A 14,397-nucleotide genomic window follows, 5' to 3' on the forward strand; every position below is an offset into this window, starting at 1 on the left:
AGGAGCCTGATGTGGGGCTCGATCCCATAACGCTGGGATCACGCCCTGAGCCGAAGGCAGACGCCTAACCGCTGTGCCACCCAGGCGCCCCAGAATATTTATTTATGATACCAAAAAATTTAACAGTTAAGAAAAATCAAAATAGATGCATAACAATTATGGAACAAATTAAAAACTTTATTAAAAATCATTGGAGAAGACCTAATTGAGGGCAGGTAGACTATGTTCTTGGAGAGGAAGGCTTAAAAATGTCACTTCTTCCCAAATTGGTTTCTAGATTGAATGATGTAATAAATTCCCAACAGGATTTTATTTTCTGACAAAATCTACAAGCTGATTTTAAAACTCATATGGGGGGGCACCTGGGTGGCTCAGTTGTTAACTGTCTGGCTTTGGCTCAGGACGTGATCCCGGAGTCCTGGGATTGAGCCCCACATCAGGCTCCTCTGCTGGGACCCTGCTTCTTCCTCTCCCACTCCCCCTGCTTGTGTTCCCTCTCTTGCTGGCTGTGTCTCTCTTTGTCAAGTAAATAAATAAAATCTTTAAAAAATAATAAAATTCATATGGGGGCGCCTGGGTAGCTCAGTTGTTAAGCGTCTGCCTTCGGCTTGGGGTGCGATCCCAGGGTCCTGGGGTCGAGCCCCTGCATTGGGCTCCCTGCTCCGCTGGGAGCCTGCTGCTTCCTCTCCCACTCCCCCTCCTTGTGTTCCCTCTCTCGCTGGTTGTCTCTCACTCTGTCAAATAAATAAATAAAATCTTAAAAATAATAAAATTCGTATGGAAGAGTAAAGACAATATTTCTGAAGATGTAAAAGGAATGACTGTTTCTTTTAGATATGAAGTCTTACTATATAAGGTTAGAGCAATCAATAGAGTTTGATAGCTATGCAAGGATTGTCACATGAACCAAGCTAATAGCATGCAGAGGTCAGGAAGAGACTTTATATGTAAATACTTGGAAACTTGATAGGTAACTGAAGTGGCATTCCTGATCTATGAGGAAAAGATGTATTCCTCAATAAATGGTTAGAAAATCATTGATTTGAATACTTCATGTATATACTAATCGCTGTAACTGATTTTTGTGTATAGTGTCAGGAAAAGTTTTAATATATTTGGAAACAATACACAAAAATCAATTAGGGTTACAATTGAATTAAATACCTAAATGTGAACTTTGTGTCAGAAGACAACATGGGAACCATATGTTTATGATCTCAAGGTAGAAAAGAATTTAAGCAATAGTAACTATAAAGTCGTTAAAAATAATATTGAGAAATTTAATATACAAAAGAAGGTTAATATGTTTATCAAAGATTTTGGCAACCAGATCAATTAGCAAAGAATAATATCCATTAAAGAAATGCTAAAATCAATAAGAAGCTCATAACTGAATTAGAAATCAGGCAAAAGATATAAAAAGGCAGTTTTCCAAAGTGGAATAGCCAATGAATTTATTAAAAGGAATTCAATTTCAATTGTTATTTCAGAAATGCAGATTAAAATAATTACAAAATACCATTTCTTACCCATTAGCCTGGCGAAAGTGAAAAAGAAAATCTGATGGTAAGTGTGGGGGAGGTCAATCGAGCCATTGTGGTGGAAACTTGAATTAGTAGAGCCACTAAGAGGGGAAACTAGGAGTTTTTGTAAAAAAAAATTAAGGTGTGTGTATCTCATGACACAGGACTGCAGTCTCTATACACATTGAAGAAGCTGTTAGTCATGTACCCAAGAAGTTATGATGTACAATCATCATCACAGGAACTTTTACTTTCAAAAACTTGGGGGGAAAAAGTTATCAATCAATAGGATGATGTTTAAATTGTAGTAGAATCATAAACACTAAAATTAAATGAAGTTGCAGGAGAAAACTAAGATATGAAATAATTTAAAAATGCAGGACATTTCAGGGGTGCTTTGGTGGCTGAGTCAGTTAAGCGTCTGACTCTTGGTTTCTGCTGAGGTCATGATCTTGGGGTCTCGACATCAAGGCCTGGTCAGGCTCTCCACTCATCGGGAAGTCTGCTTCCCTTTCTCCTCTCTCCCTTTGCCCCTCTCCCTACTTGTGCTCTCTCTCTTTCTAAAATCTTTAAAAAAATATAAACCATTTCAACATATTGCTTATTTATACATCCACATACGCAAAAAGATAAAGACATGGGAATAAGCACTAAATTCGTTAAGTGTTCACTTCTAAGAGGAAGGAGTGGAAATTAGGGATGGACACTCAGAGGGCTTCAACTATAGTGATATTTTAGTTCTTAAGCTAGTGGTATATTTTTAGGTGTTTGCTTTTTTTGGCTTTCAATTCTTTTGTCATAAATACTCAAACATGTCATTTTCAGGATGATAACTACTATATTTATGTATATGTACGTACACATCCATACCCATCCACACCCATATTTGCACACACATGGTTTTTCCATCTTCCCTTATTTTCCGAGTTTCTAAGAATCAACAAATTTGTCCAGATGTTTTAGTTCCAAACTGACTCACATTTGATGCTCTTTCTTGTTGTGTAAGCTAGTTAATTTTTGGTGAAGCTACACTTTTCTTGGGGGCCTTGGGTCTGTAATGAAGGGTAGCCCTGGTTTCCGACCCCAGAAAGACCTCAAAAGCACATTGGAAGACTTTAAAATTCAAACTCCTATGTCTACCTTGACTACTCGTTGAGTGAACTGTAGAGCCCAATAATTTGTATATTTTTAAAGGACTTTCTTATTGATTTTGATCGTTTGAAGGCTCAACTATGAGTGTACTGACCTAGACATGTGTTGATGGTTTAGATTACAGTTTTAACTTGGTCTCTAGAAAGATCCATGAAATGTAATATATGGTTGATAATTAGCTTCTGTTTTAGTGACTTCTTAGACTAGTGGCTCTCCAAATTTACCATGCATCTGAGTCTCTGGAAGGGCTTGCTAAAAGATAGGTAGCTGGATACCGGCAAAATGGCATAGCAGGCAGCTAGCTTCCAAGCTTCTGTCCCTCCACAGAAACATCAAAAACAAGCAGAAATTGTCAGAACCAACTTTTGTCAAAATTTAGGAAAATAGTCAAAGGTTTATAGCAACGAAGTGAATTCTCAATCAAGAAAAAAAGCAGCATTAAAGAGTGGGAAAGCTTTGTGGCATTTCTACCTACCCTTCCCTCATGCTGATCTTAGCTCAGTGGCAGTCTTGATGATGTCAGTCCATGTTCTCAGTGTGGGAGAACGGTCCCTGGTTCTGGAGGGAGCAGAGCAAACCTTATCTACAAATTATTTGATATGTCAATTCTGTCCAGGAATGCCTGAAGGACTGATACAAGACACTTGTCTAACTCTGAATCTCCTAGGTCAGGAAAATGGCAGGTGTTACCTGAAAATATTGCACACGTGACAAATACTTTTCAGTTACCTGGGGTGAAAGAGTACAGTTGACACATCATAGAACACTAAAGCAAGAATGAAATGCCAAGGGGAGAGATTCTTTGAGCACCTATGGCGTTTAACAGCACCTGTGCTTAGAAAACCCACATGCGTGCCCAAAGCAAGATGCATGTTCAGAAAAGACCAGAGAAACACCCTTAGCTTTGTCTTTGGGCTGATCCCTAGGATCAGTGCAAGCATGGCTGAGTATTGAAGGAGTTAGGCTTCCAGTATATCTCTCCCTCTGTCCTTTCCTCTTTCTCTCCCTCCCTTCCTCCCTCTTTCCATCTTCTCTCCATCATCCCCTCCCTCTCTCCACCCCCCACCCCTGCTCACGTTTTCAAGAAAGTCTATCTAAAAACTGAACACAAGCTCAGGGACAGATGTCAGTGACCAGACATGACAAGGAATATAGTCTCTGTAAAAATAATTAGGAAAGTCATTCAACAAGTGCACTACTGTAGCATTCAACGTGAAAGAAAAACTAAACAAAAACCCAGGAAACCCTGGGGAAGGGAGAGAATTCTATCTCTAGATCTCAAGTCACTGAAATATTCAAATAGCCAGTGTTCAAATAAAATCACAAGGCAAATAAATAGCAAGGTATTGCTATTCACAGGAATAAAATTAATGGACAAAAACCATCCCTGAGGAAGCCCATACATTGGACTTAGTAGATAAGATTTCCAAAAAACTATACTGTGTTCAAACAGCTAAAGGAAAATGTGATGGAGCATTAAGAAATTAGGAGAATTAGGTTTGAGTAAATGAGCATATCCATTGAAGGGGCAGGAGTTATAAAAAGGAACCAGACAGATAGTCTGCAGCTGAGAAGTACAACTGAAATGAAAAATTCACTGGAAGAAAGCAGATTCGAACAGGCTGGGGAAAGAATCCTTGGACTTAGAGACCATTGAAATTAACGGGTCTGAGCTGCGGAAAGAAAAATATGTATACAGGGAGGGAAATCCAGTTGAAATCATTCTACCACACACTTTCCCACTATGATGCCTCCATTTCCTTCATCACTTGGTGTGGTCTCTGGTGAAGGCAGGGCTGGCTTTATGGGCACTTGCCTCAGGGTGCTGAACTTAGAAGGCCCCGTGATCGGCTTCATTCTCTGCTGTTGCTATCTTCAACTTTTCAATAATTTTTTGAACAAGGAACTCGGCAAATTATGTAGTTGGTTCTGGGTAGAACTTATATATGGGTGTTTATTATTGAGGACACTCTATAGATTGTAAGCTTTATCAGAGTTAGAACTGAGTCTGTTGTTCAGCAAGTATTGAGAATAGTACCGGGTATGTGGTTTGCAGACCGTATACTCTTAAATCGAACATATCAGCGACATATGTCATTTTGTTGGTGGAATGGCAAAGTTCTCACACAAAGATAATGCAGGTTATAGAAGAATATGTATAAAAAGCACCTGACACCTAGTGGTTTGCAACATGTGTCTTGTCCCTTTCTTGGTTACATAACGTGTTTAATGCTCCCCAAATGGTTAACAGTACATTGTAGAAGTGATTGGTGCTTTTCCTGCCTTTGAGGGACTTCTGTTTCAGTTGCAAGCTTGTGATGAACAGGGGAGAGCAGTTAGTCCTGTTACTCAGTCCACCTTGCTGAGCGTGTGATTCCTTGTGGATGACAGGCACCTTGTCCTTAAGAGCCCAGGGACCTGATAGAGGTAGAAAACACAAGGACTGATCATAGGCTTGGACAGTCATTTTGCTGCAGAGGTGGGTTGTAGGTGGTAGAGGAGTATTGACAATTGAGTGCTTCCTGTGCTCTAAATCTTGTGTGGCCCTACATATATTATCTCCGTTAATGAGGTTTCACCTGCGGAGCCTACTCATGAGGTAGCTGTAGAAGAGGCAGTGGGACTTGGGGGTTGAACAAACTGTCAGTCTCACATAGTTTGTAAGTGATAGAAATGGGGTTTAAACTTAGCTCTGCTTAAATTTCAGAGTCTATGCTCATTCATTGAAGCATTCATTCAACATATATTTTTTAGGGGCTTACTTATCATGTACTAGTCACTGTGTTAGATGGTGGACACATTTCACTTCACAATGTCCCATGCAGGATACATACTCTGTTGTCTTTTCCTGGAGCTCCCCCCAGAGGAACACGTGGTACCAGTGAGAAGTCCCAGAAGGGGGTTGGCATTTCCACACCGCTCCTCTGGGGAACAATGTAATTCTCCTTGTTGCCAATAAGGGGAGCCTCAAGAAACGGGTTTTTTGAAGGAAACTTCCAAAACTCCCCTCCCTCTTAGAATTTTGTATGTCAGCCAGCATGCATCTGGCTGTCCTTTGGTGAGATGGCGCAGGTAGGGCACATATGTCAGTGTCTCTATGGAAATTATCTGGATCCATCCAGTGCTGTGAAACTCTGCCTGTGGAAGAGGGAAGCACCTCTTAGGTGAGACTTGGAATATCTTCAGGCTCTTAATATTTATCTTGTAGAAGCTGCCTGCTGGGTCCCAAGAACCAAGCCTGCTTTCTCACTCCACAACTAAATATGCTTATGATGTGTTTTCTGGTTAAAAGATCATCATTCTCTATTTTAAATATTAATATGTTACTTCATAGGCAAAGTAAAAGCAAAAGCCTACTCATGTGTCAAACCTAATTTCTGGGCCTTGATAGGTCTTTATGGATAGCGCAGTAAAAGTGCTCCTGGTTAAAGAGTGAGGGAGGGAATTAAGCTTGGCGCCTGGCATGTGAACCTTTAGCATTAGGTGATTCGTATCAGAGACCCCGAACAAAAGGTGGCGATCTCTTCCCTTCATAATAGCAGCTGTCTGAGAAAATAGCTGACCAGTAAGGACAGGCTTATCCGAATCTTCTGATTGTCAAAAGATTTTCATTATTGAGATGGTTGACTACCGCTCAGTTTCCCTTTGACAGATTCCCAACTGATTATGCGGTGATTTTTCAGAGGGTAAAGGAAGAACAAGTTTAGGTGAATCACAGTGATGCTTGAGTGGTTTGGGTGTTCTTACATAACTTCCATTCCAAAGCCATTCACTGAGACCAAGATAGGCTCTCGGTGTCTGTCTCTTTCTGTCCAGTGGATTTGGGTCTGAAACCTTTCCCTTACCTGGACATCACTGTCTCCTTAACAGCTGAGCTGTCACTGGGAAGTGGAATTGATTACAATTTTTTTTGTGCCACAGCTGCTGCTGTGTTTTTTTTTTTTTTTAACCTCAGCTGGTTCCCATAATTCCACAGATGGTAAACATATGTTTATAGGGACATAGAAAAAGAAGCTGTATTGGATTCCTCCCATCTCTAATTCTTATTTTTCCTTTCATGCAGAAAGTCAAAGTACAGAGCTGGGGAATCTTATACATTTGTAGATTAATATTTCTGTGCATTAAGACTTTGGAAACAGCAGGACTCCTAATGGTATGCTAATGAGCTGACAGTTTTTATTGATTGTAATGAAAGTCGACAAGTGTCTTTCTTGGCTTTTATGCAAGCTGGAATATTTTATTAACTGTCTTCAGGGCAGAAATATATAATTGGTTGCGTTTTGAAAATCCTCCTTGTGAGTTTCTCAAGTCTTACTTTTTGTTAGCCTGTTGCCAAAGCTTGGGTCCTTGCCAGTTTATAAACAGAACACATCGTCCTCGGTATATTTACATGCCCAGCAGGAACTCTCCCCACCTCTTTTCCCTTTCAAAGCGATTTGTTTCAGTGTTTTAGCATACAAAAAGAGAACCATTTTCTTCAATGTAAACAGAGATCTGCAGGGAAATAAGAGCTTTAAAAAAATTAGCATTTGTTTGGTGGCAAAGCTTTTATTTGTATCAGAAAGCTCTGAATGTTAGAAGGTCTTGCTTAATCTCACTTATTCCATACGTAAGAGGGTCCTAATGGTATAATTTTTCTAATCTTTATTGCATCTTTGTATATTTCTTACTGTGGAATGAGAAATGTTCTTGGAACAATGGAAACAACAGGCATTAGTTCCCCAAACACACATGATGTACGACCTACCAGGTGCAACTTTATTTAGTAGTGCCTTGTGAGCTGAGTGCAGGAGGTGGAGGCTGGCGACAGGTGGATTCAACAAAGGAAAAAACATCCACCCCCCCCACCTGTACTAATAATGGAAGTTTATTAATGTGGGCTTTGCACTTTTGGGATTTATTTAGATTCTCAGCTTGGCTGGGGTTTAACATTGCAGGAACGATGAGAAAACGGATTGTTCAGCAAATTAATAGTGTAAACAAGATTGCAGGGGAGAATATTAAGCTACCTAAAAGGATCTCTTGTTTGCCCTCACCAGAACACTATTTCAGCAAATGGTTGGCATCTAATGCAAATAATTTATGTTTGGTTGATTAAGTATCTATCCGTTAAAGCAATTAAGATAGAACCTCATTTTGACAACAGGACCTTGTTCTAGCAACATCTTCTTAGCCCATGTAACTATGAGACTTTCTCCAATGATCTATTTCTCCTTAAACCCTGTTGGAATAGCTTAGCGCTGGTTTCGGAGTTAGTAGAGCTGTAGTTAATGGCCTAAGATTAAATTGTCCTTTAGGAAAGCTACCTAGGTTGCCAATGCCTTAGGTTTTTCATAGGTCAAGTGACCCGGTGATCTGGCCCTGCATCAGTAGCTCTCATTGGATGTATCAAAATCAGCCCGGAAGCTTTTTCAAAACATATCTGATGTTCTCCCCAACCCCCTCTAAAATTCTAGTATGTACCCCTAGTTTAAAAACTGATATCCTACATGATCTTTACAGACTCTACCAGCTCTGAAAATATTGCTCAATATTCTAGAATTCATAGTTTTTAGGAATTTGATGCTTTTTCAAGTATTTATCGTGCCTGCTATGTGAAATATATGATAATAAAAGCTGCAGGAGACACTGAAATGAAAATACGACTTCGCCTTCATTGTGTCTAAAACTGAGTAATTCTGTTGGTTGCAATTCAGCTCCAGATCAGAGATTTTATTCGTATATTAGGATTTGGATGATGCTATTTTCACCACTGTGAACTTTTAATGAGTAAAGCCTCCTGCTTCTCCCCCTCCTCCAAAAGAAAACCCACACATGATTGACGATGGAGCAGGGTTTTTTAAAGTGGGACTCTGACTTTTCATTAGAATCCTCTTGGATAGCTTTTAACAATGAAGTATCCAGGGCCCTCCACCCTCCTGAAACAGAGTGAGAGGGATGACCCAGGAATCTGAATGTTAAACTCAAGGTTTTTACTCAAACCCGAGGTGTTTTACTCAGGGTGATTCTTAAGAAACTCAAAGTTTGGGAAGCACTGCTATGAGTAATGATGTGAAATACAGCAAGGGTCTGAAAAAACGAGATCAGGTGAGGCCCGCTCGTAAATGCCCTGCCAGACTTGCATTTTTCGGTTAAGTGTAAATACATTTAAAGTTAAATAAGAACAAATAGGAATTCTTGTTCTTATTTCATCTTTGGGAGAAGTTGCGGACTTGAAGGAACATTATCATCAATAGAAACTGTCATAGATGACTTTGCTGTGAGAAATAAGAGTGAGCTTCTCTATGGGTTTATACTTTGTAAAACGCCTTTCATTTTCTAAAGAAAACTACATGCCTAGCAAATGCTGCTTTTGCCAAAGGTCCAGGTACGGAAGAGTTCATACGGCAATTCAGTGCAAAACCTTCTCGTTTCTGTTCTGGGGGAGGGTGCTAGGATATATATGCGTGCGTGTGTGTGTGCGTGTGTGTATATACACACACGCACACACACGCTCAGACTTCTTTGGGTTGCAGCTGGTGTTTGTACAATGTATGGCCACCCTTCTTTTAGTCTAGCATGGAATTACATCCGTTCAAATAAATTATATTTCCACCTTGATTTATTTGGCAAGAACAAGTATTCATGCCAGTATGTGGGCTGACCCCCATGACCTTTCCTCAAAAACAAATACCAAGTACTTTGAATTTTGGTGTTAATGGGCATTGAGAAGCTGTCAGCTCTTATTTCTGTTTGTGTTCAAGTCAACATCATTGACCTTCACCTAATGATCTGTGTAACACCCCTGTGTGGGTCAGATTAAAAGTGGAAAGGCAGAAATGATGATGGGGGCAGGTGGAAGAAAGATGTGGGAGAGGCAATTTGTAATTTACAGTGTAACTAAAATCAGTAGTCCCCTTTAAAAATAGGAAAAGGAAAACTGGTATGTACTAAGTTACATTGCTACTGAGTGAATAGAGGGGATAGCCTTTTCAAATGGATTTTCCATTCATTTTTAGAAAGGTAATTAATACTGTGACAAGTATACTCTGGGTTTGAGTGCCATTTCCATGAACACGTAATAGATGGGCCTGATTTTGCCCGGTACATGTGCTTTCTCCACTTCCACATCTCCTGCGGTGATCAACTGTCCCCTTGTGCCTGTCAGTCTGTTTGAGCACTGGAAGTCCTAGGTTCTGGGAAACGCTAAATCCTGAGCATACCTGGGATAGTCGGTTACTATGAATTCAGCCATAGTCAACCTATTCAGATCAGATGATTGATGTGTGTCTCCATTATCTATAAGGGTCTTTGATGGAAACCTAGAGCTTTGTCTAATTTTTTGTTTACCTTGAAAGGTAGGGAGAGCACAGAAATCTAAATTGTGACCGTCTTGGTTTGAATGCCTATTCCCCTGACCCAGAGGCTGAGTGCTGGAAGGACCTTTAGCTTTTGCATCCAGCCCTTTTTCCCCCCAGAGAAAGCGACTGAAGCTCAGAAAGGATGGCTGACTGACTGCTTCAAGTTTACTCAGTTAGCTTGAGATGGATCCAGAACTTGAGCCCAGGCCTCCTGACTTCCGATCCCATGCTTTTCTCCTATTTCTCAAATGTGCTTGAAAGGTGCCCTGGGCACTCAAAGGCATGAACTTGCTTTGAGAAGCTGAGCGGCTTTGTGCCAGGGAGAAGCTGATTGGCTTAGGTAGTGCTCCACGGATTGCTCTCTGGAATTCCCCTACAAGAGACCACGAATTCGTATTGAGCAGTGGCAGGGGCTTCCTCCCCATACGGACGCTGTCTCCTCTTAAAATCACAAATACTGCATCATCTTCAAAGAGGAAAAGGTTAATAAATGTATCCAATTCTGAGAAAGAGGTCCTATGATCCTGTTATTTCTATTAATGTTTCCAATTCATATTTCATTTTGAAATAAATAAGCAGAGAACAGCATTTGTCAGTTTAGAAGCTGAGCACATAAATGTTACCCCCTCTGGAAGACTTGCAGCACGATCTTAGGCCTATATTTTATTTACAGATTAAGCTCAATATTCTGAACTGGCTTCCGCATATTCCATCTGTTCTGTAATCTCTCTTCCGTCAAATCAAGAAGTAAAAAAAAAAAAAAAAAAAAATCCCCTAAAACCAAAAACTTGATGTTCAACTAAAAAAAATCCAAAAGTCAAGTCATTATTGTCATTGCAACATGGCAATCTCAAAGACTTTCTTTTTTTTTAATGATTTTTTTTATGTTAATCACCATACAGTACATCCCCGGATTCTGATGTAAAGTTCGATGCTTCATTAGTTGTGTATAACACCCAGTGCACCATGTAATACGTGCCCTCCTTACTACCCATCACCAGTCTATCCCATTCCCCCACCCCCTCCCCTCTGAAGTCTTCAGTTTGTTTCTCATAGTCCACAGTCTCTCATGTTTCATTCCCCCTTCTGATTAACCCCCCTTTTCTTTATCCCTTTCTTCCCCTACCGATCATCCTAGTTCTTATGTTCCATAGATGAGAGAAATCATATGATAATTGTCTTTCTCTGCTTGACTTATTTCACTTAGCATTATCTCCTCCAGTGCCGTCCATGTTGCAGCAAATGTTGAGAATTCGTTCTTTCTGATAGCTGAGTAATATTCCATTGTATATATGGACCACAGCTTCTTAATCCAGTCATCTGTTGAAGGGCATCTCGGCTCCTTCCATGATTTGGCTATTGTGGACAATGCAGCTATGAACATTGGGGTGCATATGGCCCTTCTCTTTACTACGTCTGTATCTTTGGGGTAAACACCCAGTAGTGCAATGGCTGGGTCATAGGGTAGTTCAATTTTTAACTTTTTAAGGGACCTCCACACTGTTTTCCAGAGTGGCTGTACCAACTTGCATTCCCACCAACAATGTAGGAGGGATCCCCTTTCTCCACATCCTCTCCAACAATTGTTGTTTCTTGCCTTGTCTATCTTTGCCATTCTAACTGGCGTAAGGTGGTATCTCAGTGTGGTTTTGATTTGAATTTCCCTGATGGCTAATGATTTTGAACATTTTTTCATGTGTCTGTTAGCCATTTGTATGTCTTCATTGGAAAAGTGTCTGTTCATATCTTCTGCCCATTTTATGATTTGTTTATTTGTTTCTCGTGTATTGAGTTTGAGAAGTTCTTTGTAGATCTTGGATACCAGTCCTTTATCTGTCAAACTTACCTTTTGAGTGAGATACCAGTGTTGTAAAAAATAATGTGACCTGCAGAGAGCATGTGACTACACTGGGGCCATTGGAACTGGTGACCGTCATCTTGATCAACACCTCTCTCTTCTGTTATCAAGGGAATCATCCAAGATGGGAAAATCATCTTTATGCCAAATGGATACATAACTCAATGTCCGAACCTGAATCGCAGTAAGTAGCAACTTGAAGCATTTATAAATGTCTAATATCATGTAGCTTATTGGTAATAAACATGTCACCCGAAGCATAAAACTGTTGACTTCTGAGGTAGTGGGGATAGGGAGATAATTTATTATCTATACTATATGGTTCTGTGTCTTTGAAGTTTTAAAAAAGCTTATGTGTTTATAGAATTACCATTGGAAGGTAAGAAAAAGACTAGATTAGCAATGTGGGTTCTGTGGGTTGATACAGGAAGAGAGTTTTAATATGATAGTATAAATAGTAAACATAATTTAAATTGGTTGGCTTAGATATGAGTTTAGTTTCTCCTTTTCTGTATAATGAGTCACATTTTCCCAGTCACCTCTCAATAAAAACGAGGGCTTAATTTTAATTTAAAAATGTCCTATTGCCTTTTCAGTTAATAGTCCTTTTTTCCTGTTTCTTTCTTTCCTCCTATTAATAAAAGGAAAAGACTGAGACCTGAAATCCTGGGTGATTTCACTCCAGTTACAAAGTAATACTTAACCAGAAAAGCAACATAGCCAACCAACTACTATTGTAAAAATTTCTTTATTGAATTAGCACTGTATTAACATTTCTTATATTTTCTCTATTGAGCTTGTCCAACTTGCAGTGATTTCTTAAGCCTTGTGCAAGGAATAATGGATTTGCAAGAGCTTTTGGCCAAGATGACTGCAAAAGTAGGTATCTAAATTTCACTCATGATGTTTCATTTCTTTCTCCATCCTATCTGGAATTTCAGGCGATACTCTATAATGGAAACATTTTTAGCCTTGGCATCTGCAATATGTTACTATAAAAATGGTTTATTCTTACTTGAAATAGGGCTACCTATAGTAAACATAACCATTTACCTCTTTGATACTATTAGGTTGTATCAAAATGTTTACTTGAAGAATGGTTGGTAGAAAAAGGCCATATGTATCACTGTAGGTTCCCTGGGAGAGGAAAAGGAATTTGCCCACTGGCCATTCAACTAGTAACACTGCGAGATGATATATGGTCAGAGGCACTGCTGCTTAAAAGCTAATGCATTTTGAATGTAACAATAATTGCCAATAATCAGAAGGGCAAAAGAGCCATTGCTAGGAACAGATTACTGTCACGAGAAGGCATTATATCACTTTTCTAAGATGTGACTCATTTCAGGACTGGTCTTGAGTTACACGGTGGAGGAGGCAAAGTTCAGTTTTATAATTGTACATCTTTTTCTCTTCTCCATCCAATTAACAACTATCTTTCGAGGATCTGTTTGCCAGGCTCTGTGTCAGACACAAAGGAGGTGGTAATGAACAAGACATGATTTCTGCTCCACAAGGTATCGAGGGTGGAGCCATAAATGTAAACAATTTGGGGCTTTAATATGTGAAGTTTAGATTCATAATGAAAGACCCTGAGCCCTGCGTTGAAAGTAATGCTGTTGTTATGATACCAATCAGTCGTGGACGGGAGTCCCAGCCTAGGGCGAAGAAAGAATTAGGTTGGGCCTAAGAGACATTACACTCTGTGAAAGGAAGAATATTAATAACAGTGAAAATGATACATTAATCCTATTCCACCTGCTCCCAGCCATCAGCCATGGTACGTGGGGAAAAACAAACAAACAAACAAACAAACAAACAAACAAACAAACAAACTGTTGGGTAGGAAAGGGGGAGGCAGGGCTGTTCTGGACCCATTGGTTGTGCCGCCGAAGATAAGGTTTCTCTTTCAAACTAGGTTTTTGGCCAAGTCGTCTTTTGTTTGGAAAGGAGAGAGGAACACCTTTGTGAGAGACCGTAAGACTTACGAGCTGAAGGATTAGCTTTTCAGTTCAGAATACGTGGAAATGTGAAATGCAGCCAATTATTTGCCTTCCCAGCTTGTGGCATATAGAGACTTGTATTTTATTTCGTCTGGAGCAGCTTGATCTCAATAGTGTTAATTATATTTTAGCTTACTACCGAATTTTTGGAACGAGAAACATGCCACTCAGTCTCAGGTGATTGTGGTTACCCGGCTTTAAGGATGCCCCTTTCTTTCTTGTTCTTTCCTTCTGCAGAGAATGCCATTTTTCTCTTTTTAGCCATACATTATCTAGGAGCCACATTGAGCTCTGTCCTCCAAACATTATTATGTAAAATGGGCATTTGTGAGGCAGTAGATATCTAATTGTGGGCAATTGCAAGCAGAAAATGGTTTCATCCACCTTCTAAACCCTGCCTCTGGCACTTCGGAAGATTTATAAGTCTGTTTCTTCCAAACCGTGAATAGAATTGTAATTAGAAAACTGAGAACTTCCATTTTCACTGCAAAATTTTGCAATCTACAATAATCTAGAAGAGG

At 39.7% G+C, this 14,397-nt stretch overlaps 1 protein-coding gene across 3 annotated transcripts in view; it reads left to right on the forward strand.

The window, feature by feature from the left end:
* Positions 1-14,397, forward strand: part of NELL1 (neural EGFL like 1) — an 885,423-nt gene that overhangs the window by 177,733 nt on the left and 693,293 nt on the right. For all 3 annotated transcript variants that reach the window (XM_034645600.1, XM_034645601.1, XM_034645602.1), the window contains exons 6-7: positions 11,985-12,057; positions 12,670-12,752. In XM_034645600.1, the coding sequence (XP_034501491.1) occupies positions 11,985-12,057; positions 12,670-12,752 (156 nt within the window). The remainder of the gene's footprint in view (positions 1-11,984; positions 12,058-12,669; positions 12,753-14,397) is intronic.

Source organism: Ailuropoda melanoleuca, chromosome 16, assembly GCF_002007445.2.
Source record: "Ailuropoda melanoleuca isolate Jingjing chromosome 16, ASM200744v2, whole genome shotgun sequence".
Lineage (NCBI taxonomy): Eukaryota > Metazoa > Chordata > Mammalia > Carnivora > Ursidae > Ailuropoda > Ailuropoda melanoleuca.